The sequence below is a fragment of the Carettochelys insculpta genome, chromosome 30 (genome assembly GCF_033958435.1).
Source record: "Carettochelys insculpta isolate YL-2023 chromosome 30, ASM3395843v1, whole genome shotgun sequence".
NCBI classification, from domain to species: domain Eukaryota; kingdom Metazoa; phylum Chordata; order Testudines; family Carettochelyidae; genus Carettochelys; species Carettochelys insculpta.
The window spans coordinates 8,041,341-8,066,638 of record NC_134166.1 but is presented as its reverse complement, the minus strand read 5'-3'; the positions used below and the strand labels follow the sequence as shown (position 1 = coordinate 8,066,638).

The 25,298-nt window shown below is 52.4% G+C and overlaps 1 protein-coding gene across 1 annotated transcript; it reads right to left on the bottom strand.

Annotated features, from left to right (window-relative positions):
• Positions 1 to 3,410: 3,410 nt before the first annotated feature.
• Positions 3,411 to 24,604, bottom strand: LOC142004014 (semaphorin-7A-like). Its single transcript, XM_074981434.1, has 14 exons — positions 24,367 to 24,604; positions 19,087 to 19,226; positions 18,340 to 18,402; positions 17,660 to 17,758; positions 16,818 to 16,926; positions 15,989 to 16,087; positions 14,713 to 14,852; positions 13,621 to 13,796; positions 12,857 to 12,965; positions 10,493 to 10,697; positions 9,308 to 9,423; positions 8,587 to 8,759; positions 5,187 to 5,242; positions 3,411 to 3,748 (listed from the first exon to the last, which is right to left on the bottom strand). Exons 1-14 carry the CDS (start codon positions 24,602 to 24,604, stop codon positions 3,411 to 3,413), a joined length of 2,061 nt encoding a protein of 686 aa, XP_074837535.1.
• Positions 24,605 to 25,298: the final 694 nt, after the last annotated feature.

The window sequence follows — 25,298 nt, the reverse complement described above, 5'->3', positions numbered from 1 at the left end:
AGAACAGCAGGTGGGGTTATCTGGGGACAACCCCACATGCTTCTGTGACTCCCAATACACTAGCCCACATTCCCATGTGCTGCATATTACTTTCCAGCACTCTATTGTGCTTTTCAAACTTTATCTCATGAATGGTCACAACACTTCTGTCTGGTATGGAATGGTCATTAGCCCCATGTCACAGATGAGGAAACTGAGGCACTGTGACACATAGCAAGTTGGTGACAGAGTGAATGTTGGAACCCAGCAGTTCCTGCGGCCTTCTCACCTTATGCTTAGTAGACAATACCTCTTTAATAACACCAAATACGTATCCAGAGCTGATAAATACATGCAAAAGGAGTTACAATAAAGTCCTACATGTTTGGGTGGGTATTTTAAACTACAGGTTGAACCTCTCTAATCTGAAACTCTCTCATCCAGCAACATCTGTAATCTGGCATGATTTTAATTAGCCAGACAACCACTTATCATAGGTGTGATCAAGTTTCCTGCGGTCCCATAAAGTTTGTTTACAGCCACCAGTCCTGGCTCTCACCATTCTGTACTGTTATTTAGCTGCAGTTTACCCCCTAAATGTCTTCTAAAAGCCCAGCCACCAGTGGAAATGTTGGTAAAGCTGCTAGACAATATTGACCTCCCGTGGTCCAGCAATTTCTCTTACCCGACACCAGTCAGGTCCTGAAGGTGCTAGACTAGAGATGTGCAACCTGTACGTAGTCCCTTAGTTACTGACTACGGCCAGTTTAGTGACTGGGAAATTTTTCTTCCTCATCCATTTCTTTTTTCCAAAAAAACTTTCATATATATTTTATACAAAGATTAAAAAAAAATCATTTTTCTGAAAATGAGGTGAAGGAAGCACCTGGATCCCAGCAGATGTGGAGCACCCAGATGCAGACAGCTGTTTTGGCACACAGCAGAGCCACTAACCTGCTGTCAGGGGGACTCTAGTTTCCAGCTCTGAATCACGAGGTATGCACCAGGGGTTGCCTGCTGAAATGAACAGAGTGCAGGCTGCACACAAAGATAAGGAAGCACTTCTTCATGTAAAGGCGCTGTTGACCTGCGGAACTCACTGCCAGAGGATGCTGTGAAGGCCAAAAGTATAACTGGGTTCAAAACACACAAGAGAAATTCTTGGCAGATAGGCCCATTGCTGATAATTAGCCAAGATGGTCTGAGACACAACCCTATGTTCAGTGTGTCTGTAACCCCCCTTCTCTTCTCTCTTGGCGATCACTCAATAATGAGTAGGATGTCTTCATGTCAGTCTCCTATTTGTGAGTCCGTTGATGGCTGATCAGCCCAATTCTGGAGCCGCAGGTCTTACCACAGACAGGACAGGTGTTAGTAGCTGATGGAAGGGCACAGAGCAGTTTTCGCTGCTCTTTTCTTATCCACCTTTCCTCGTCTGTACAGCGGCGTGATCTTTTACATTGTGCCGCCCGCTCAGGGATTACCGATCTCCACTGGGGACAGTCCTGGGCAAGGTTCTCCCGTGTCAACACCCATACTGCACTTTTTAATGTGTGGCTTCAGCACGTCTTCCTATCTCTTCCGCTGGCCCCCAACGCTCCTCTGTCCTTCTCCAACTCGGAAAACAGAATCTGTTTTGGGAGGTGCTGATCAGACATCCGAACCACACAACCAGTCCAATGATGTTGTTGATGAGTGATAATGGTGTCGATGCTGGTCATGTTCGACTCTTCCAGGAGCTAGTGTTCATGCACCTGTCCTCCCAAGAGATATTTAAGATTCTCCTGAGGCAGTGTTGAGGATATTGGGACTGGCTGATAGGGGAGAGATCACTTGATAAGTTAGCCTGCTCTATTCACTCCCTCTGAAATATCTAACCCCAGGCACTGTCGGAAGACAGGATACTGGGCTTGGTCGACCATTGGTCTGATCTAGTCTGGCTGTTCTTATCATCTGTGCTTTCGCAGGCTTGCTTGCAAATTTAGGCATTGCAGTTTAACGTCCAGGATATGGGCATGGTCGGTATCCTCTGGACATGGAAGGAAGAAAAAGGTGATGATTAACCCTTCCCATACCATGGAATACAAGCACCTAAAGCACTGGTTTGACTGGGAAGAGAGCCATGGTGCAAGAGTGACAGCCAGTTTTGAACCCAGTTCTCCTGGCCTCGCGTCCGATCTCCTTTGCAGTGGTGTCACACTGGAGTCACTGTCATGAGGCAGAGTCAAAGCTTCCCCATAGCAAGGGCTCACTGAGCTGACACCGTGAAGGCATGGCGCTTTCAGAGCCAATGGCACCCAAGGAACCGATGCGGCCAGCGTCATGGCTGGCTGCACTAACCTGATGGGGCAGGGGCTTGTTTCATAGATGGGGGAAGTGGAGCGACCTTCCCACATGAGCTCATACAAGACTCAGGACAGCATCTTCTCCACTCAGCTACTGGTCCTCCAGAGTTACACAGGTAAGACACAGCTCAGGTGCTTATGTTCCACCCTTCCATTTTCCTTATCCATCTCAACCTCCCACTAGCTCTTCTCCATCTGTTCCTTTTTCAGCATTGTTTAGTGGTGGATTGGAGCCAGTCATGCCAATACCAGTCTTAGATCCCTCCCATGGCCACCACTCTGTTGTACTGTGGCCTTTGCGCATCGTCAATTAAAACCAGCTATAGTCTTGCAGTGAAGGTGTTTGCTTGAGGGCGGATGTTCTAGTCTCATGGCAGGTTGGAGGAGCGGCATCACTGGAAGTTCCAAGTCAATGCACTGACTCTGCATTTGCCTCAGTGTGGGCATCTGGATGATCTCTCTTGTCCCTTGTAAACCCAGGCCAGGCTGGTCATCAGGATTATGGTGCACTAAATGATGCAGAGAGAGAAAAGCCCACAGCATGACTCCGAACGGGATTCAGATTTGGGGCACATCAGCAGGAAAGCCTCCCTTTATGCAGCTTGGATGCTAAAAGAATTTAACTCCTAGCAGCTGGAGGTGGAAGAGATCCCTTCATGCAACATCGTCCCCCTAGTGACGCCTGTGGGGGATTGTTCCTGAAAGAAGCATTAGGAAGCCACATCATTGAGACCAGAAAACTCCCCATGTTCAGCAGTCTGGAAACAAGCAGTTTGGACCAGTGCCCATCAGGCAAGCTGGATGCTGACCTGGGATCAGCAAGCTTAGGGCTGAACAGACCCACTGGCCACTGAGCAAGAAAATAAATAGTCTGCTTGCCTTCCTTGCCTCTATTCTATCTTCCCCACTCCCTGGCTCTGCCCCAATTGGTTGTGCCTTATATTTTGGGAAGAGGCTCCTGGGTGATTATTGATGGCTACCAAAACGTTCACCGTAACGGCTGTGTTTTCTGCTGGGACACTCAAAACTAGAAGAAAAAGAAAGGTTGTTGGCAGAGTAATGAGATCTCTGCTTGGCTGACAGGGTCTAGAGCAAGAGGATGGTGATGGCAAGCAACAGAACGCCAGCGGCCATTGCCAGAGAGAGCTGTGGGGTGCAGGCAGCATTCAGCGTGAGTTTATAGGCAGTTATTTCCTCTTGGTAGCCATTCTCGTTGGCTGTGCATTTGAACAGGCCCTGGTCCATGGGGGTGCTCTCCCCAAAGCGCAGCGTGCAGGAGTCCCCGTCCATGGCACAGGGGTACTGCTGGGTGCCATCCTTGACCCAGGTGTAGATGGCGTGGTGGGAGCGCAGAGGGCACGGGAGGTAGATGTAGCTGGTCCGGTCCATGCTCACCTTTTTCAGTGCTTCCTGAGTGATGTGCTCTTGGCGCAGAGGATCCGGGTGAGAGCAGATCCGTGGGAAAGCAAAAGGTGGAGGGGGAAGAGGAGACACAACAGGGGGAATAATGAGAGAGCCATAGTTTGGAGGCACAAATCGCAACCAAATGCAGCCCCAGCCTTTGTGCGCATGGACACAATGGGCCTGGGCAAGAAGGCTACAAGAACCCAGTACTGAAAAGACACAGCCACCAGCTCTCTGGAAAATTTGGCCCTTCTTTAGGTGCCTGTGGGTGCATTTGCATTACAGTCACAAGGTGTGAGTCCAGATCATGTGGACATACCTGAGCTAGCTGCAATCTACCTGTCTTGGCTCTGGGAGCCAGGACCCCATGGCCACACATGCACAAGTTGTATAAGCCCACCTGGAACCTTGACCAAGGCTGCCCCGCTCCAGCGTGCAGGCTGCCACGGTTTCCATTCCCGAGCTTGCTAAATTAAAGCTAAGTCAAGTAGAACCACTCGAGCTGCTGTAACACCCCAGAACTACAGTCAAGACAAGCACTAAAAGGGACCCCAATGCTTCGGGGAAATCTAATCCCAATTGGGAGTGATTAGCATGTGCAAATCTGGCTCAAAGCCGCTCTAAAAAGTCCACGCTGCCCAAGGCTGGGAAGAGAACTCAGGAGACTTGGCTTCCAGGTCCCACTGCTCCAACCATTCCCCCACTCCCCAGCACATTACTGAGGTCTTTGAACCTTTGCGGGAGACGCTCTGCTCCCTATGGCTAGCACAACCCTGGATTTATGGCACCTCTTCAACTGAACCGTTTCCCTGCCTGCAGTATCTTGGTCTCAGCTTTTGGAGGTGGAGATGTAGGAGCAATGGAAGGGGGAGGTACTTTGCTAGCAACAGGGTCCTCCTGCCAGGGGCTGCAACTCAGGATAGCTTTCCGGAGAGGATCTTGATAGATCTAAGGCAGTAGTGATTTGAGGGTGTCCCTTCTGTTGCAGCAGAGCTGAGCCTGGCTGGCAATGAAAATGGGCATGCTAAATCTTGGGGGCGTTGAGTAAATGTACAGCTGCTGGGGGTGGGAGATGGATTAAGTACAAGTCACTGCTGTCCCTCTGGAAAACTACTTGAGCAGAAGTACACACACGTGTGCACACAGATGCCACATTGTGCTTGTACTCAAGTATCCAGAAGTGAAAACAGTTGCAGAGGACACTGGCACCGCGGTTTTTCCATCTGCACTCAGTAGAGAGTAGGAAAATCCCACTGGTGGAGCAGCACAGACATCAGGAGGCTGGAGGCAGATGAGTCGAGCCTAGACAAGGCCCCACAGTCCTGAGAGACGCATCTTGTTTTTTCAAAGCCCACAGGGCCATGGCGAGATTCCCTTGGGCCTTCTGTCATCTGCTTTCCACAGCTGAGGCAGCAGCACCTATGTGCAACTAGGGCTCTACAAGGCTGACACACCTACCTACTGCTTGTTCACACACATTCTCGGCCTCCGGGTCCAGGCTCTGCAGGAACGTGCTTGAAGGAAAGGCAGAGGGAGAAGAAATCATTCAGGATACATGTGACAGTCATGTCCTCATCCAGGGACCTGGAAAGGGATGGCCAATGGAAGGTGCAGCTTTCCCCTATTTCCCCCCATGCTGAGTGCTGGAAGTGCTCTCAGGCTCCAAAATCTTCTGGCACAGAGACCAGGAGCTAGCGCTACATGCAACAAGAGCATTAAGGTGAGCAGTGGAAGTCTAGCCAGACCTCTTTCTTGGATACAAGATTCTCCATAACTTTTGTTCTTATTGTGCACCAGCCCTGTTGGCACCTGTTCTCGTTCTTGTGCTCTAGCCAAGAGGAGGCTGCATTTCTTACCTACCCATCACAATGGATGGCTGTATAAATGGACGTTATTATGCTTTCATTAGAGGGTTTGCTTTCTGTGGAAAATTCATTTTTTGCCAAAATCCTGAAATAGCTCAATGTCGATAGACTGCTGCAATGCAGTGCCTCATGGGAGCTCTCAGTTTGTCGTCTCATGTTATTTCATACGGCCTGCGCTCCCCAACTGAGCTCCCATGATGCACCACAGCAAGACTCACGGAATGTACTCCCTCACCAAGAGGCAATACCAAGGTGCATCTTGGTAGTTGTAGTCCAGCTGTGGAGCACAGCTGAGGGAGGAGACTGGGAGCTGGTGGCACATGAACTACAACCATGGTAGCAATTCTGAACTTTTCGTTATTTGAATTTTTGCCAAAAAATCTAAGTTTTCCTGGGAAAAAATTTCTTAAACTCTGTGCCCAGGCCATTCCCTTGCCATTGCAGGGTTGTGCAGTAGGCAACAGTCTCTAGGGAACTGGTTCTCAACCTGTTTAGCATTGTTGGCCACATGTGCAGCTCCCTATGTGTTATATACACTACTTGTTTGGTCTTGAGCATGTCACATGGGCCATACCTGTGTGCTGATTGGGCCACACCTGTGTGCTGATTGGGCCACAAGCGTCTGCTCTAGAGTTTTGCCTAGTCTAAGTACAGACGTTGCGAGCAAGCTATTCAAGTTTATTTCTTTATAATGTCTAATTCTATATGATAATATATTAATCAGAGCTGGTCTGAAAACGGACATTTAAAACCAAATTTTCAAAACGTTTTACAAAACAAAAACTCCAAAAATATTTTTGCTTTGGTCAACTGAAACATTTCAACCCCTCTTATTTTTTAAATAACTGAAGAATGTAAAATAAAGTAAAATTCTAACCCAAAAGAGTCTTTTCAAAGTGAAAACTCAAAGTTTTTCCTTCTGCGAAAAGGCAAAATAGGACATTTCACCATTTCCAAAATGGGTTGGTTTTCATGTTTTTTCCTAAACAAAATGTAGCTGACATGGATATGTACTGCAAAAAAAGGTCAGATGTGGCCAAACAGCATTTGTCAACAGAAAACATTTCAGCGCAAATTTTCCAACCAGTTCCCTCTATAAAACACCTTTCACCACAAATCTCAGGCCTGATCTACCTTTAAAAGACACAGTGAGGTGAGGAGCAACCTACGCTAGTGAGTGGGCCACATAAGCAGCCCTCCTTCATCTTGGTGGGCTGCAAGATAGTTGTAACCAAGACAGTCTCCCGGGAGTGGGTAATTTTGCTAATGGCGCTGGCATACCTAGAACTTGCGGGATGTGCCAGCTGAGCTGTAATAGCACTTTGATTGGATGCAGAGGGAGCACAGAGCTCTCACTGTCAACGTGGTACGCAAACAGCACACGTCTCCCTTCATAGAAGCATAGAACACTGGAACTGGAAGGGACCTGGCGAGGTCATAGCATCCAGCCCCCTGCCCTCATAGGAGAACCAAACACCGTCTAGACCATCCCGGCTAGATGTCTATCTAATCTGCTCTTAAATATCTCCAGTGATGGAGAGTCCACAACCTCCCCAGGCAATTTATTCCAGTGGTTAACCACCCTGACAATAGGAAGTTTTTCCTAATGTCCAACCTAAAGCTCCCTTGCTGCAGTTTAAGCCCATTGCTCCTTGTCCTATCTTCAGAGGCCCAGGAGAACACTTTTTCCTCTCTCTTCCTTGTAACCCTCTTTTAGGTACTTGAAAACTGCTATAACGTCCCCTCTCAGCCTTCTCTTTTCTAAACTAAACAAGCCCAGTTCTTTCAGTCTTCCCCCTCAGCTCATGCTCTCTAGACCTTTAATCATTCTTGTTGCTCTTTTCTGGACCTTCTCCAATTTCTCCACATCTTTCCTGAAATGTGGTGCCCAAAACTGGACACAATACTCCAACTGAGGCCTAATCAGCACTGAGTAGAGGAGCACATTGACTTGTGTCTTGCTCATGACACCGGTTAATGGGTGTCACTTTTGTAATACTGGTAGGAAAATATGAAGTGACAAAAAGCAGCAGAAATCTGGCAACCCTGTGCATGGGCAACAGTGAACAAAATGCCGTGTGGGCCACACACAGACCCTCAATGGGCCACAGGTGGGCATAGCTATGTCAGCCAGGGGCATGAAAAAATGGTGCCTGGGTGTCAGAACTGGGCCAAAGGGACCCTGCTGCATGGATGCAGCTATGCAGGCAGAAGGATGTCTGCCAACAAGCTATCATTCAGGGACATGGTGTAGCTACGCCGGCGGAAGAGCTCCTGCTGCTGTATGTTGCCACTACTCTAGGCACTGCAATATAGAGAGAATTGTGTGCTGGGCAAGGCTGACAAAAGACAACCTCTTCCCTTGTGATTGCTGCCCAGCTGAGATCACCTGAAGCGCCCTCAACACAAACCACAGGGCACTCTCTAAGCAAGGGCCTCGATGTGGAAACTTGCTCTCCTCACTTCGTGTTCCACCAGAGCCCAGGTTTGTAACTCTCTCCACTCTTTGCCGTGCTCACCTTTCCCCTTCGTCAGAGCCGCTGGGGCAGGCATGGGCTCGGGTGGATCTGTCTGTGGGCAGCTTCGGTCTATGCGTGTGGTACAGGACATGCCCTAAAGCTGTGCTCCAAAAATGTGAACATGAAGAATCTGTGGCACAGGAGAGGGGAAGTGATTTGGTCACAGTTATATTGCAAGCCAGGGGCATAACTAGGAACAGAACCCAGGTGTCACAGTTCCCAGCCCCCATGCGCTAACCAGTAGACCTCTCTCCCTCACACAGCCGGGAAGAGAACCCAGATATCCCAAAATCTCCCCATGGGACAGCTGCTCTGACCAATAGATCATGCTGCCTCCATGTTACTCTGTGTACACGTACAGCTACCAGTGAAGAGGGGGAGGAGAGGCAAGGAGGTATCTCACCAGCTTCTCCAAGACCATTGAATGGAAGGTGGATTGGGAATGAAGCATTCCGCCTCCAAGCTGGAACATACCTGGTAGTGTCATTGGCCTCTTGGGAGACGGCTGAGCATTTCTTGCTGTCTGGATCCCATCCACAGTAAGGGTCCCTGGCAAGGACACACTTCCAGCAGGTCTCCCTGTACTGGCCGCAGTCTGCCAGGGGCAAGCGCGTCACCTCGAACTCAGTAGCCGCATAGAGGTGCCCCTGTCAGGAAAGGGCTGGATTAGTCAAAGGTTCAAACAAACAAGCAAAAGAGGAGGATGCATGCTCTAGAACTGACTGGTGAGATGCAAACTGAGGCCAGTCCCTGTCCCAGTAGAGTTCCCCTAGAAATCTCCAGGGCCAGCAGGATTATACCCCTCATGGACTTCACAAGCAAAAGTGCCTGACAGGGGGTTTCTCTTGGAAACAGGTGTTATGTTCCTGGCATACATGCCGAGACATGAGCCAAAAACAAATCCTTTCCTGGAAGGTAGCAGTGTAACACAACCTTCTTGCCTAGAATCCAACACAACAACTCCAAAGCAGTGAGAGACAAAGGAGGCTGCTCCCTAAAACAGAAGCACAACCCACACCACCTTACTTGAGGCTGCCTCTCTGCAGACCGACTTCTGCTAGATCCTGACTCTGGATTCCCCTCCTGAGCCCCCTCGCCTGCAAGCTGGACCAGAATAACCCCATGACATTTAGAGAGAACTTCCCACGTCACAGCCACCTGTGCTAAATACGGAGAGATGGGGAAAGGATCTTACTGTGGAGTCATCCAGGGCCATCCCAGAGATGGGCGCATCTCTCTGGAAAGGGCTCAGCTCGGCAACGATGACAGTCTGCTCTCCATTCTGCAGGACTTTGTGGATCTTCCCTTTATCTGCAGCAGCAAGACACAGGGAGCTCAGGGAACGGAGCCCAATGAGACAATGGGAACCTGGCCAGAATTTCATCTGCATATGGCTGGTGGCTTCTCTGCATGCCCAGGACAGCAATAGTCCAAGCCGCCCTCTGTGGTCCTGCCCCCGTGCTCCAGCTCTGCCCTGGGGAGATCCACTGGGGGTGGGGAGCACCATTTCTGGCGCCCAGCCAGCCTTTGGCCTCTGCTGAGGCTGTCCAGAAAGGGGCCAATGGGCTGCCTGTGGTACTCCTGGTTTGTGATATGGACTTTCAGGTCCCCTCCCGCCAACTCGTGTCACAAGAGCTAGTGAACAGCCTTCAGGCAGAATGACAAGAAGCCATTCCCAGATAGTGCTGGAGTCAAACTGGCCACCTGGAGACAAGACAAGCCTTGAGCCAGCCATTTCCAGCCCCACACTAGGTCTCACAGGGCAAGTGCCTAGCACTGCTGAATAGGAGATTCTCCTTGGGGAGGAATCAGCATAGCCAATGTCTTCTCAGTAATGACCAGATCCCACCTGACACATGGCTGGCAAGGGGACAGGTGCAGCTTACACCTGGAATCTTCAGCTGCCTGACTTCTTGGGGGCATGTGGATATAGGACAGACAGCTGGGAGGCTCCTGGGTCCTGTCCAATATTCCCTCTAATTTTTTCCAACTGGGTGCAGAATAAATTTTATTACATGCATTGAGGCACATGCAGCTGTGCACCACCAACAGAAACACATGCTCCGGGTTCAGGGCACTATGGGTGCTCAGCTAATGAGCTGGGTGGCACCTGAGTCTCTCCTGAACAGCTGTCCAAGTGCTCATCGTACAGGGAACACTGGTCCTGTCCCGGGCCCTGGGAGAGGAGTGGGGTCTAGTGGCTGGAGCCGGAGGGCTGGGAATTCCGGGATGCTGCTCTTGGCTCTGCTGTGTGGTCTTGGCCGCTCTGTACCCCCACTCTGACAAAAGCTAAGCACCCAGAAGCAGCTCCACAAAGGCCGATTCCCAGAGGGAATGTCCCCCGCTCCCTTCAAACATCCCTGGCTCCCTCCACACCTACCTGTGCCGAGGTAGAGAACAGTGCGAGAAATGTTACTGGCACCAAAGACCCTGTCGGCCACCACCCTGGTGTAGGTGTCATTCGTCTGCAGCACATACAGGGGGCGCTGCCCCTCCGGGTAGACAACAGTCTCTATCTCTGGGTAGTCTTTGATGATGGAGAGGACGGCTTTGGACGGGGCACTGGGGGAATTGTAGGGGATGCACTATGAAAAGAATGGAAGAGCAAGTGGGGGTAACAAAGGAGGAGGCCAAGTTCTGCACGGAGAGACCCTCCCCCCACAGGTTGCACCACTGACATCTACAAGGACCCACCCAGCACTTTGCTCACTGCTGGGATGAGGGCACTCAGAGGCAGCTTTCCAAGACACCGTAGAACTGTGTCATTCCCAGCCTGCCAGCTGCTGTGCTGTGGAGGAGGGTGAAAAGCTCAGGGAAGGAAAACGCTCAACTGCAGCAGAGGGAAATGGTCCCATAACTGGGCCCCTCCGTCCAGATGATGTTGTGGTTCCCTCTCGCATTGATGATGCTCCCCGGGGGGCGGGAACACCCGTCATTAGGAAGAGAGGGGTGTTAGTAATGGGGGATTTGATCGTTAGCAACAGAGACATCTGGGTTTGTGATAACTGGAAGAACTGCAGGGTGACTCGCCTGCCTGGTGCCAAGGTTGCAGCTCTCTTCATACATCTATGTAGGCTGATGTGCAGTGCTGGGGAGGGGCCCGGGTCGTGGTACATGTAGGTACTAATGACAATGGGAAGGGTAGGAGAGAGGTCCTAAAGGCTGAATTTAAGCTGCTAGGAAAGAGATTGAAATCCAGGACCTCAATGGTAGCGTTCTCTAAAATGCTTCCAGTTCCACGGGCAGGGCCAGGTAGGCAGGCAGAACTGCAGAGTCCCAATATGTGGATAAGATGATGGTGTAGGGAAGAGGCGTTTAGATTTATTAGGAACTGGGGAACTTTTGGGGAAGGGGGAGCCTATACAAGAAGGATGGGTTCCACCTAAACCCAAATGGAACCAGACTGCTGGCACTTACCATTAAAAAGGTCATAGAGCAGTTTTGAAACTAAGGGCTGGGGAAAGCTGATGGGTGCAGAGAAGCACATGGATCGGATAGAGACATCTCTTGGGGCAGGGCAAGGTAGGGGGGCGCTATAATTAGAGATTCTCCATGTTCTAGTCAGGACGACAGGATAGAAGGTGATAAAACATGGGTAAGATCAGATGAAAACCAGTCAAATGAAAAAGAGTGCCATTCAAACACACCCAGAAATGACAGACAGCTAGTGACAGGATGTTTAAAGTGCTTATACACTGATGCTAGAAATCTACATAATAAGATGGGCAAACTAAAGTGCCTCATATTAAAGGAGGATATTGATATAATAGTCATCACAGAAACTTGGTGGAATAAGGACAATTAGTGGGACATAGTCGTACCAAGGTACAAAATATATTGGAAGGACAGACCAGGCCATGCAGGTGGGGGTGGCATTAAATGTGAAAGAAAATGTAGCATCAAATGAAGTAAAAATCTTAAACGAACCAAAATGTTCCATAGAGAATTTCTTTGACTAGTCATTCCAGGCTCCGATGGTGAGAACAGAGCAGTAGAGATCTCACTTACCTTACACATTACAAGGCCTATGTGCCCCCTTTGCTACTGGCAGGATTGGCAGCCATCCCACTTAATTTACTCCTTCCACAGGTTCTCTTAATTACAGGTGACACCCTGCCCCCACACTTTTACTCCCCCTCCTTCCTCTTCCTCCTCCTCTTCCCCGCACTCCTGCTAGATCTACGCCCCGTGTGATCACCAAAGGCTCTTAAGTAAAGTAAGTTGTCATGGGCTAGGAGGGAAGGTGCTCTCATGGATCGATAACCGAAGAAACGGTACAACCCAATGGTCAGGTTTCAGAATGAGAGAGGTAATTAGTGGTGTCCCCCAAGGGTCCGTACTGGGTACAATTCTATTCAGCATATTTAAGAGTGATCTGGAGAAAGGGGGAAAAGGCGAGATGGCTCCAGATTGTGAAGAACAAACCAGACTGTGAAGCAGGGGTCTGACCCAGCCTAGCTGCTTCTAGGGCTAGGAGTCTGCGGGGCCCCTTACAACCTTAGGGGTGTGCTGAATACATGGGGGTGCTCAGTCTTCATGCAGCAAAGCAGAGGGGCAAACAGAGCTTTTGAAATGACCCTGCAGCCACTTGCAGGCCCCTGTGACTGAGACTGAACCCTTTGCAGCTCTGGACTGCGCCAACAACTCTCTGGTAATCCCCCGACCTCCATTCACTAGCAGAAATGGGCGTCCCTTGGTTACTCCTGGGGAGCCGCTTTGGATGCGAACCCTGCGCAGGTCTCACCGTGCCGGGTCTGTGCCGTGGCAGGCTGCCGGTGTAGCCCTTGAGCTTGGAGGTGCGGAAGGTCTGGGCCACCTTGTCCATGGAGTAAGCGCAGACAGCGGTCGTGCCCCTGCAGAAGGAAATGCTCCCTTCAGGTTTTGGCAACTGGTAAGGCCAAGACGGTTACCACCAGCACTGGGCGCTTGGTGCCACGGCCCAAGTCTGAGCCCCGCACCAAAAGAAACAACAAGCAGGGCCTGAGCTGGACTCGAAGGGTGCAGCCAGCGCCTAGTTAATTCCCTCTGCTCCCTTCCCCGAGCTGGGGAGAGAGCTGGTTTGCAAGCCTGGGCAGCCGCATGCCCTCTCTCTGCACAGTGCATGTCCTGCCTGTTCACACTGTTCTGGGCTGGGACACAACTGCGTCAGCTTCCTGGCCCATCCTTCATGGGCATAGTCTGGTGGGGAGCTGGGGGTGCTGCTCCACTGGGGCAGGTGTGGAATTGCCCCCCACCCCCGGTAATACAGAAGTCAAACTTGGCCTGTGTTATTCTCCAGTTGTGAGTTGAGGTTCTCTGGGCAAAGGGGCACCGTGATTCCCATCTGCGCCAGGACAGCAGCCGGCATTCCCCATGGGAATAGACAGCAGGGTGGGTAAGAGCCACCTGTGCTCCACCACCCATCGCCCTGCCTCCCCCTCACACCCCAGGCCCCGTTCTGCTCCCTGCCCCCACCCCCCCGCCACCCTGGGGCCAGGAGGAGCATCGCCCCCACCCAGCTCTGCTCACCAGGCGCTGGCGAAGATCCCATACAGTGTCCCTCGGCCCCTCCTCCCCTCGCCCAGGACCACGGCGTCACGCAGTTGGTTGTAGCGCTGGGGATGGGCCGGGCCACCGCACACCAGCCTCGCCTGGAGGAAGGTGGTCCAGAAATCGACCAGGAGGCTCTTCCCGCCTTCATCTACCTGAGTGGGCAGGAAAAATCCCAGCGCTGTTATGGCCCAAAGCATGGATGTTCCACTGCAAAGCCCCTCCACCTCTGCCCCACCAGATCCCCACCGGCCCCAGACTGCGCTTGCCAAAGCACGCGGCCCTGGCCTGCGACAATACCACCTGGCGTTGTTGTAACTACATCTGGAGATGGGGGACACATGGAGGTGTGCAGGGGTCACGCGCACCCCCAGCGCCCACCCTTCTCCCCCGCACTCACTGGCAGCACCGCTCCACTTCTGCCGAGTAGAGGGGTGGTCCCCGTGTCTCACGGAGCCTCCTGGCCCAAGAGCAGCACAAACTTACTCCAGGCTCAGGTGCTCTACAGCTGTACTGCTCCAGGGGAGGGGCAGGACGATACCCACCCGCACTGGAAGAGATGCGGTGCTGCCAGACGAAGAGGCGGGTGGGGCAGCAACAAGGCAAGGGAAGGGAGGGAGCTGCAGGGGGATTGTTCCAACCCTTCCCTGGGCTGGGGAGGCAGGTGGCCAATGGGTCCCTCACCGGAGTCCCTCTTCCCAGTTGCCACTGCATGGAGAGCTGATGTGGTCCCCAGGCACCACTCAAAAACTGGCCCACCAAGCTGCAGGCACAGCAGCGTAACTGCCGAGAGGCAGATTTCAAGCTGGAACCTCTGGAGCTTAGTTCAGGCACCTCTACAGCCTGAGCCAAAAGCCAGCTAAGACCGTAGCGGAAACTCGTTCTCTCTCTGGGTAAGTGATCTAGGTGACATTACATGGGACAGCGAACCACAGCTAGGAGTGTGAATTACATCAGCTAACCCTCCCAACGCTGTGACAGTCCCCTTGCTCCAGGAACGGATGTAAGGCTGGAGATCTAGTTAGCTGTTTGTCTTTCACTGCCAGCTCTTGTCCCGCGGGGTCTCCATACCTTACACACACGGCCCAGCCGGGCTTTGACGGGCTCTTCATCCAGCCCTGCTGCCTTGTTGACTTCATTGTAGAAGAAGTAGATTTCGTCCAGGCTGGTCTCCTTTTCCTGCACCAAGGCGGCACTGACGAACTCTGCACCTGTAGGGGACAAGGGGGCCAAAGTGGGAAAGGTCAAAGTCTGCAAGGGAACTTTGCTGGAGCCATGGAGGTGTCAGCACCACCACTGATTCTTTGGCCATGTCAAGGGATGGGCAGGGTGGGGGGGTCGACCTCAGACCCCTCGAAACAATGAGACTGACTTTAAAACAATGAGATTTTTAAAAGAATCAGTCAATGGGGGGTTCTATTCTGGGCCTTTAGGAATAACATTTTCCAGCTTTTCTTTGCAACCCAGAGAGCAGAATCATTATTATTTGTATATTTTGTGTATATTGTAAATTTAATGCAAGTCTAGATTGTTGTGCGATCACAGGACTCCATGAGCTGGGGTTTTAAGAAGGACATTGGCTCATGTTCGGCTTGCAAGACTATGGTGAGACTTGGGTCCATCTGTTTCATAGAATAATAGTGTTCCTCCATAGATCACAATGCACTTCCCAAAGGAAGAGAGGGTCCTTATCCCCATTACACTGATGGGGAAAACTGAGGTACATGGTAGGGTCATCCAGCAGCAGAACCAAAACCTAGGTCTCCTATTTCTCACTTATGTACTTTACCTACTAAGCCACATTTTGGTTTCAGAACAGAGCTTCTTCTTCTTGAAGAGAATCTGCATCATCTTTTCAGGGGGGCAGGGGATTCCTCCCCCCACTCCCACAAACTGCTGCAATATGCCCATCCCCTGGATTGCCAGCTTTTCATCATGCTTGCAAATATGATTCTGAAGCTTCTTGCTGTGATCTCTCCAACCCAGATTACTAGAGCTGAAGAGTCTGCAATACCACATTCTCTGGCCAACCTGTGGAACTGCCTGCTGCAGGCATTCAGCGAAGCCAACCTTGCAGGGGCTGAACATTTCTATGGCCAATATAACACAGAGCTCTTTCAGCTGAGCCTGGGATAATGAAATTTCATGTTAAAGGGAACCAGCTGGTCACTCCAGCAGGATGAACCATCACGCAATCCCTAGCACGACATTCTGGGGTGAGAGCTGCCTTCCTCTGCAGCATAGGGGACTGGCTGCTGCTGGAGGTGACAGAGGTGTGGGGAAAGCGCCTGCTCCACTGGCGGCTGTACCCTTCCTGGGGCTGGGCAACAGGAAAATCCTCTCTTACCGGCAAGCCATTTGTCTTCCGTCCTCAGCAGCTTCCTCGGGCCGTAGCCCCTCTGGATGGTGCTTTTGTCCTGTGACAGCGCTGAGTACAGGTTGCCTTCTGCAATATTAACCCAAGACAAAACCCGGTGGGTGTTCTCCATGGAGCCCCACCCACCTCCTGTGGAGTACGTCAATGCCCACTTTCACAAGACACCCCCACTCCCTGGGCAACAAAGGACAATGCTTATTCTTCATTGCCAGCCCCAGCCACCCAGGGACTAGAACTCATGTGTCCTGGCTTCCAGCTCTAATCATGAGCCTGCATCCCCTCCTAGAGATGGGAACAGAAACCAGGGGTCCAGGTGCCCCAGCTCCTCTTCCAACCATTAGACCCCCCTCACTGGGAGACAGCCCAGGAGGCCTGGCTTGCAATTGCCTACTCTAACCACTCGCTCACACTCCCTCCCAGAGTGGCTGTGGGACTCCTGGTCCCCACCACCTCTCAGCAGCGTGCCAAAGGGGCGAAGGTGGAGTCTCCTCCAACAAAGGAAACTGCTTCATTGGCACCAGTCCTGCCCTCAACTTCCCCTGTGTGCCGGACCTTCCTGCAAGGCTGGGTCATCTAGGGCTCTCGCAGACTGAGGTGCAGAAGCCCATTGCATGGGTCAAGTGCCACCTCCTGCTCCCACACGGCACTGCTGGGATTTGGGATTCAAGCAGCCGGCGAGACGCAGAGAACCCACCCAAGGCAAAGCCCAGAGGGCCCTCTGCAGCTCCTCTCCACTTGCCCCCCACTCCCTTCCCTCCGACTCTCAGGGGTCTCGGCTGAGAAAGGCAGATCTCCTTACCCACAGCAATGGCTGCAGCTGGCTGAGAGGGTGATGCTGGGGTGAGGTTCTCCCCGCTGATGGCAACAGCTTGGCCCCATTTGTCCTGCTGCAGTGTTGTGTCATTGCTCTGGGGGTTAAACCCAAACCACCAGCGTTAGTTGTTTCTATAGATTGTCTTACTCAGGAAGCTTCACAGAGTCAGCCCAGCTCATCTCCTGCGGTCCTCTGCAGCCTGACATGTCTCTGGGTTTATTTCTTATTTCCCCTGGGAGGCAGCGGCCAGCTTTTCCACAGGGCGACACGCCCATGGAGAGAGGGCAAGGGACACAGCAGTTTGTTGTGGAGCCGGGAAGGGAACCCAGGCATCCTGACTCCCTTCCAGCTTTCCCTGTAAGATGAGCGCTTGGGCAGCCGCCTAGGAGAGATTCAGGAGCTGCCCAGCAGATTAGCAGAGCTCCCACAGCTGGCAGCCTGTGTTTCTACTGGTAGTGCTCAGGGCTCTGTGCACATGACAAAATTTAATCCACCCATGGAAGGAAACAAAATTCGAGGGAAGACTGCTCCCAACCTCCCTGCTCCAACCCCTACACCCCATTCTGCTCCTGGAGCTGGGGAGGGAACCCAGGGGTCCCAGCTCTCTACCACTCCTACACTGCACTCCATGCCCAGAGCTTGCCCTGACTGCCTGCTCACTACTTTCACCCGCCGGCCTCATTCCCTTAAGAGATGCCATGGGAGAACGAGCCCAGATTTGACCTGTTATAGACCTGGGGCTGGAAATGTCCCCGTTCAGTTATGAGTGAGCTGCCCCTGTACCTGTGGGTCCTTCCCTACATGCTCCCCCAGCCTCCCCCACTCACCAGGAACCAGCACTTGGGGGACCCAGCGTTGGTGCCGCAGACGATGAGGGAGCTGCTGTTCAGCCTCTGGATCAGCTGGATGTAGTTGTCACACTCGGCCTGTGGGAGAAGCAGCCCCATACTGTGGCAAGTGCTCATCACACATACCTGGCATTAACGGCCAGCCCAACCCCGGCCCCCGGCCTTTCACTGAGCAGACAGATCAGAGATGTCCTCGGTGTATGATTGATATACACATGACGGAGTCCTGAGGGAAGATGGAGCCCAGGGCACAGCAGGGCTAGAAGTCATCATTCCCCATTCTCTGCTGCCACCACATGACCCCATTCCCCTCCCAGAGCTAGGAATGGAACCCAGGCGTCCTGCCTCTCGACCCTCCTATTTGCTCTACCCATTAGAAGACTCCACCACCCCCATGCACTGCTGTCTGTGCAGGGGTAGCCAGGCGCTCTCAGAAAAGGGAGACCTCTATGGCAGTGAAGGAAGCACACAACAGATACCCAACTCCTTGGAGCCACCCCGAGGCATGGCGAAGGGACTGGAGCAGAGGCTGGGGGGGGGTCTCTCTTGGTTCAGCACCATGGAGATGCCTCTCAGCCCCATTAGTTGTCTCTAGGGGGCTCAACGTGCAGCTGGGGGTCAGTCACTTACAGGCATCCCTTGCCAGGGTCCCTTCTCACCTGCACTGCCCCTGGCTTGCTCCTGCAGGTCTTCTCTGCCTTCTCGTCAGCCTGCAGGGGAACCTGGGAGGCAGATGGGGAGCAAGGCTGATCAGACACTGATCTGAGCCATGGGCACAGTAGAAAGGCCCAACCTGGTAGCCCTCAAAGTTTGTACTTCTGATCAGCCACAGGAGACTTCCTCCAGGCCTCTGACACTGGCCCGACCCCGTCTTCCCCCAGAACCTCTCTGCTCAGCCACTATGCTAGGGATGGGGGGAATGTGGCATTAACCCCCTATTTATTGGCACCCCTTTCACCGCCCCTTGCTATGTTCCCATGGGGACCCACTACAAACAGAGATGGTTGCTGATTTCTCTGGCCCTCCAGCTGCTAGCAAGGACAGCCCAGCCCTGGGATGGCAGGCAGTCATCTTGTGGCTACCTGGCCAGGAGGCCACTGAGCTGAGCAAGTGAGACCAAAGGGATTCCCCTTCTGAAGCCAGGCCTGGGTGGGAGCTGCCTTCCCCAGGCTGAGCTGAGGACAGCTGATGAACAAGGAGTGGAGACCACAACCAAATGAAGGTGCCCCTTTGTGGCCGATGCTGGGGAGCTCTCTGGAAGGAAGTCTTTGCTGCTTTGCCAGCTCCGGGGCTTCCTGCTGAGTCTGGCTGACTGTATGCCATCATTGCAGACTGAGGGGAGGGGAGAACCCAATGAGAGGTGCTAGGGACCCCCCGCTTCCACACACCCACCTTCTACCTCTTACCTGGGTCTGGTTGACCTCTGCCTCCTCAAATGTCAAGACACGCACTGCTCCCCGGCCCCCAATGTACAGTTGCTCGGATCCAGCCTCATGGAACAGGACTATGGACTTCTCCCCATCCTCGAAGCTCAGCACAGGAGAGTCTGGGGTCGGGGGAAGGGCAGGATGGGAAAAGAGGGGATGCAGTTGGCTGAGGATGAAATCTAGATTCTACCCCCAGCCCGGTCGTCCCACTGCAAATCCAGTGGGTTCCTTTCCTCACTAAGGCAGATACACAGCTATCAGCCTGCATGTTTACAGGGTGGGGCGGGAAACTGAGGCACACCATAGGGCCAGAGCTTGGGATCCACTGGGGGCAAGTGGCAGAGCTGGGAAGAGAAGCCAGAAATTCCCAACTCATGGCTCAGTTCGGTCAACCACACAGCTGCTCCTCTGGCCACCAGGCCCTCCCTAGGGCAATGCACACTCAAGAACAGGCTTCCCTTTAATTTTTTCAGTCCATGGACAGAATAAATTTTGTTCTGTGCACCATGCATGAGCAGCTGTGCACCACAAGGAGAAACACAGGCTGCCGGCTGTGGGCGCTCTGTTAATCAGCTGGGCAGCACCTGAATCTTCCCTGGGCGGGTTACAGGAAACACTGCTCAGGGGCCCATTCTGGTGCTTGGCCTCTCCCCTGGACACTTGGTGCCAAAGTGGATGGCAGCTTCTTTGTAGTGCGGCCACTTGGGACTGACCTGAGACCTGTCAGACCTGTCCCATGTCTATTGACACCTTAAAGGGATGCCCTCTGCTCCTGCCACAGGAGGAAAGGACAAAGCTAGCTCTGGCCTCCCTAATCCATCTGTTATGGACGTAGTAGCCCAGCGCACGCTGCCTCCAGACCCCATCCTGTCCATGGACAGCTTGAAAGCCCCAGCCTTATGCAGGCCACAGCTCTGCTCCAGCTGGGCCACAGTCCAGAGCAGTGTTTCTTCTCGACTAGTCCATGGACTGGCGCTGGCCCCTGAGATTTCCCTGGCAGTTTAGGAAGGCAGCAGGCTAGTCCCTGGTCCCCTAAGGGTTGAGCAAGCCTCATCTGGAACGCAGAGCCTTACTTCTTTGTACACAGGCAGGCCCACAAAGCGCCAGTAGGGGGCGCTGGTGCATGGTTGCACAGCTCCAGTTAAGGCAGATGTTTACAGGGTAGTGCCCATGTCCTGCAGCCAGGATGGTGCTGGGTGTGGACAAGCCCATGCAGGGAGCTGCTCCCTGCCCCGCTGGGACAGCAAATAGCCATGGGCTGCTCCTTGCTGCCATCAGCCAGGCCCGATGCGGCTGACTTGGATCATTCCCATCGCTCTTGGAGCAGGTACCTGCCCCCAGCCTGGGTTCTGACTATTGGCTGTGCAGGCACCTGCCCTCGCAGCCTCCCCTTGGCACAGGCTTCCCATGCAGCAGGGAGCACCACTGCATGGGTCATGTCAGGTTTGGGGGCGGGGCGGGGGGGTGACAGCCACACCGGGCCCCAGGACAATGTGGGAAGAGGTCTGGCTCCACTTCCCCCCAAAGGGGCAGGGCTGAGGGTGGGAGGGGCGGAGTCAAGGGTAGTTGGCCCTCAGGCCCCCTCCCGAGCTGATGCAGTGACAGAGAGGTACAACGCCATTCCAGCTCCTGTGAACTGCTCCGTGTGGCAGTTCAAAGGGGCCAGGAGATCCCAGCCACCCTTGACGGGCTGGCCCGGGGGCAGTGTCCCCTCTTGACCCCCTGTTGTTGTGGGTGGCTGGGCTCCCCGCTTTCCTCTGGTGTGTTTGTGTGTGTGTGGCTGGGCTGGGGCTCCCTGCTGCTCTCTGGGGTGCGTGTGGGGCTGAGCTCCCTCATCCCACTGGTGTGTGCATGTGGCTGGGCTCTCCCCTTTCCTATGGTGTGTATGTGTGTGTGGGGGGGGGGCGTTGGGCTCCTTGTCCTTCTGGGATGTGTGCCTTGACTACTTTAATAGTAACAGAGAGATAGCCCTGCTAGTCTATATACTATAAAAAAAAAAGCAGTCCAGTAGCACTTTAAAGACTAACAAAATAATTCATTAGGCAATGAGCTTTTGTGGGACAGACCTACTTCTTCAGACCATAGCCAGGCCAGAACAGACTCAATATTTAAGGCAGAGAACCAAAATAGTAATCAAGGTTGACAAATCAAAAAATATTATCAAGGTGAACAAATCAGAGAGTAGAGGGACAGAAGAGGGGGGCGGGAGTCAAGAATTAGGTAAAGCCAAGTATGCATAAGAGCCCCTATAATGACTTAGAAAATTCCCATCCCAGCTCAAACCACGTGTTAATGTGTTGAATTTGAATATAAGAGAGAGTTCAGCAGCCTCTCCTCCCAAACTGTTGTGAAAATTCCTCTTCAGTAAGACGCAAACTTTCAGGTCATTAACAGAATGGCCCACTCCATCAAAGTGCTGGCTGACTGTGTTGTGGATCAGGAGTGTTTTTATGTTTGTTTTATGGCCACTAACTCTTTGTCTAAGAGAGTTTGAAGTCTGTCCAATATACAAAGCATCTGGGCACTGTTGGCACATGATGGCATATATAATGTTAGCTGAGGAACATGAGAATGTGCCCATGATTCTGTGAATAACCTGGTTAGGTCCAGTGATGACAACTCCATCTGCTTTACAAACACCTCCATTAGCAACTGATGAGTACGGTGCCATAGCTGCACACATACACATGATCTCAATGTTGGTGCACAAGACAAAACTCACTCCACTCATGGATGGAAAATCTTAGAGGGAACAGTTCCCCACCACGCAACCCCCTGCCTCCTGAACCCCTCCCCCCACCCCCACACTCCACCCAACACTTACACTTCTTGCTGACACTGTTTTATCGCAGCAGCCCCCCAAATGGGGGGATAGCTTGTGATAGTACATTACCTGTAAGTAGTGCCTTTTTTGTATTTAAAAAAAAGAGGTGCTGGTGCTCAGCCAGCTCCCTTGCCCCGATCCCCAGCCAATCCCATAGCTGGGGCTGTTGAGGTGCTGGTACTCAGTACTGGCAAGAAAAAAAAAAAAGTACTGCCTGTAAGAAATGGCTACTTTCACCCCGGTTATGAATAAACACAAAGGATTGGAAGGTGAGGATTTGAGCGTATAAACATCACCCCCATGACCTTCACTGAAGGTACGCAAGTTTGAGACCCTCTGCTACTCTCCAAAATGTTAAACAGGAGCTAAGATTACTTACCAGTTGGAAGAGAAGAGAAGTACAGGAGACACACAGCTGCAAAATGGCTGACTGTTTAGAGTAAGGATTTGTTGTTTCTGCAGTGACATGACCCAGTAGCAAAATAGTTCTGGGGGAAAGTCTTTAGAATTCAAAAGTGCATTTGCTACGCTGCTGAGGAATCCACATTTGTATCTAACAGTCTGGGCCCTACCCGGTAATCTGACTCAGTGCATTGCAAAGGAAAGAGTCGCTCCAACACGTGTGAAGTGGGACCAAATGGGAGAATAGATGCCCCACCCTGGAGTACTGTCATCCCCCAAACAACTGGAGAGTTGGAAAAAATAGGAAAGTTTTAGGTGTAATTTAAGCAGTATCTGTGGGGTGACAGCATGGTTGTTTCATGCCAGCAGGGAAAGATCCCAGCAGGTGGTCATTCTTTAGCCCCGCTGCTCTTACACTAAATATTCCTAGCAAAACTCTGTTACTATTAAATATTCCTAGGTGATAGAGCAAAGAAGAGCCAGCCCAGGAAGTGGGGGAGGAGAGAGAAGAGAGAAGTAGCTGTTCAATCAGTGTAGCTGGGGATGGGGGGGGATGGACCTCAGAAAAACAGCCGAATCAGAGATGCACAAATAAAATGTCCTACATTCCTTACACTGCTGGGCAGAGGGGAGGCAGGAGCCAATGTCCTGCCGTGGCAGGGTTCTTGGGGGGCTGCTGCCCTCCTTCTTCCCCCAAATGATGACCCGACGCTCACTAGGGCAGTGACCCCCAGCAGGTGTGGGATGGGTGTGGTAGTAGCGATGGGCATTCGGGCATCTGTGATCCTGGTGGTAAGGATTGGAGGAGGGCACGCCATGAAGTGCCCACAACGGGGCTAGGGAGAGGCTGGCGGCTGGCCATCAGGATTCGGAGGGTTAACTGGCTCTGACAAGGAGAGCAGCAAAAATTTTCCTCCACCCTCAGCGGTGGAGTCTGGGTCTCTGGGCAGTGGGGCGGGGAACTTACCCCACTTGGGTGCTCCAGCCAGGAAGTGAGGTTGGGGGTTTGCTATCTAGCCCACCATGCAGTTCCCAGACCCAGCTGTGGCCCTGAGGCCAAAAGGTTTGCCCACCCCTGGCTTAGTGCCTCTTTCAGGGCAAACGTTTCCAGCCTCGCTGTGCACCAGACACCCCTGGGTTTTTGCTGACAAGCAAAGATGAGCTTTGATTTCCCGCGGGAGGGAAGAGCTGGACCAGGCCGAGGTTTGTGCAATGTGGCTTTTTCATTCACTGTTGGTCGAGTGGCAAAGGAAAATAGAGGAAAAAAACAAAACAAAACAAAACAAAAACAAAAATGCCACTCTGCTCCGGGAAACCGCAGCACCATCAGAAAACCGCAGTGGCTGCACTGCTGCACAGATGTTTTTTCCCCTGGCAAGCCACCAATGCTTCACAACCAATGCAGGTCAAGAGGCAGGAGCTGTTCACTGGGAAGGGTCCGACTGGATTGTGCCAAGGGATTGGTCCCCTGGGAGAGGCGATTTTGGAGACCAGAGCACGCCCTGGCTGGCGGTGCTTATCTGCATTGCAGAGGATGTGTGGACCAGTCTCTAACATTCCCTAGTCCATCCTTCAGGAAGCGAGGCAGCCACTTGCCCCCGAATCAGTGGGGGGTTGTCCCTGAGCCTGTCACTCTGGAATCCCAGGGGAAGTGACCATCAATTAAATCTCAGATCAGACTGCAGTTGTGACACCTGTCAGACCAACAGATTGTGGTTTGCCAACAAAAAAAAGTTTCCTTCCTGTAACCTCTCTCATCAAATCAATGTGTGGCCCGGTCTTAAAGTAGAATATCCCCCCAACAGAACTCCTCTCCCCACCTCAAAAGCTGCTTTCTAACCCCACCATCCTGTCTGCCCCCGCCACCAATGAAATAATACCATCCTTCATTTCCATTCTAGATCCACAGGAGACCAGCAGGAAATTAACCCTCAGGTCATACTAGGCAAGCAAGCCGCGAAAACAATACGATATGAAACATACCGAGTGGATCAGGAATAGGGCACTGACAGACGCATCAGATCTTATCTCACCTTTAAGGGTGAACTTCAGTCTTGGTGTCTTTTGGGCTGAACCGAACACTGAGAGGAGGAATAAATACAGAGCTCTCATATTTCTGCCTGCGAGCCTGCCTCCAAAGAGAAATATCTTGCTGATGTTCACAGCTGCTTGCCAGTAAGACTCTGTAAGAGCTGTCAGTTCTGCTTCAAGGCTGCGTATCTGCTTCTGCTCCTTGGGCTCTCTCTGGCGGTCTCTTCTGCAGTTTCTCATTTTATACCGCCTGCCCTGAGCCCGGAGCTGTAACGTCAGCAGAACTTCCTTCAAAGAAAACAACCCTCTCCCGAGCGCCGCAGAATGGAGTGCCACAAAACAGTTCCAGCAAGATATTGCTCCTGCCGGCAGGGTGGGAGAAATCACAGGCGCAAGCTGCAGAGATCCTGGTGAAGTGGCTCTGAAGGCCACCCATGCAGAGTTGTGCATGGATCCAGGAGGGATGCCTTGGGATTTCCCCAGCTGAGTATCAGCCCTGCGGGAGCAAAGTTAATGCCCTGAAGACACAGATGCCAGGCTCTGTATTTTAGTCCTGGTTTCAGCATGCAGAAAGACCACATCTGCCCACCTGGGATCCCAATCAGTGCCCACTCTGCAACTGCCTCAGCATCATCTCTTGAGGCTGGAAGGTCGGTCCCTGGCATATATCTGCCGTGAGAGCTGTCTAGTCAGTGATGCTCTCTGGAGGAGGTGAGCTGTGAAGCTGGCACTAACCCAGACAGCTGGTGAAGCATAAACCCAAGGAGGGTTTTTAGTTCCCCTAGTTAAAAGGCCTCTGCCAAAGGCACAGGTTGCCATGGTGATGGAGGCAGTGGTAGACAGGAAGGGCCTAGTTCTTTGCTAGACTAGGGCCCCTTGAGGCCACTCTGGTGGACCACCCAGGGGATTGAAATTGACCTCCAAGATCAACTTT

Bases quoted from the DNA above. Each gene is read 5' to 3' on its own strand.
- LOC142004014 (XM_074981434.1), bottom strand. From the start codon at position 24,604: ATGAGAAACTGCAGAAGAGACCGCCAGAGAGAGCCCAAGGAGCAGAAG. The intron at 14,853-15,988 runs GTAAGAGAGGAT...TGTCCCCTACAG, and splicing joins GGAAGACAAATGGCTTGCCG to GTGCAGAGTTCGTCAGTGCC. The intron at 12,966-13,620 runs GTGAGCAGAGCT...TTCCTTCTGCAG, and splicing joins GGGATCTTCGCCAGCGCCTG to GGGCACGACCGCTGTCTGCG.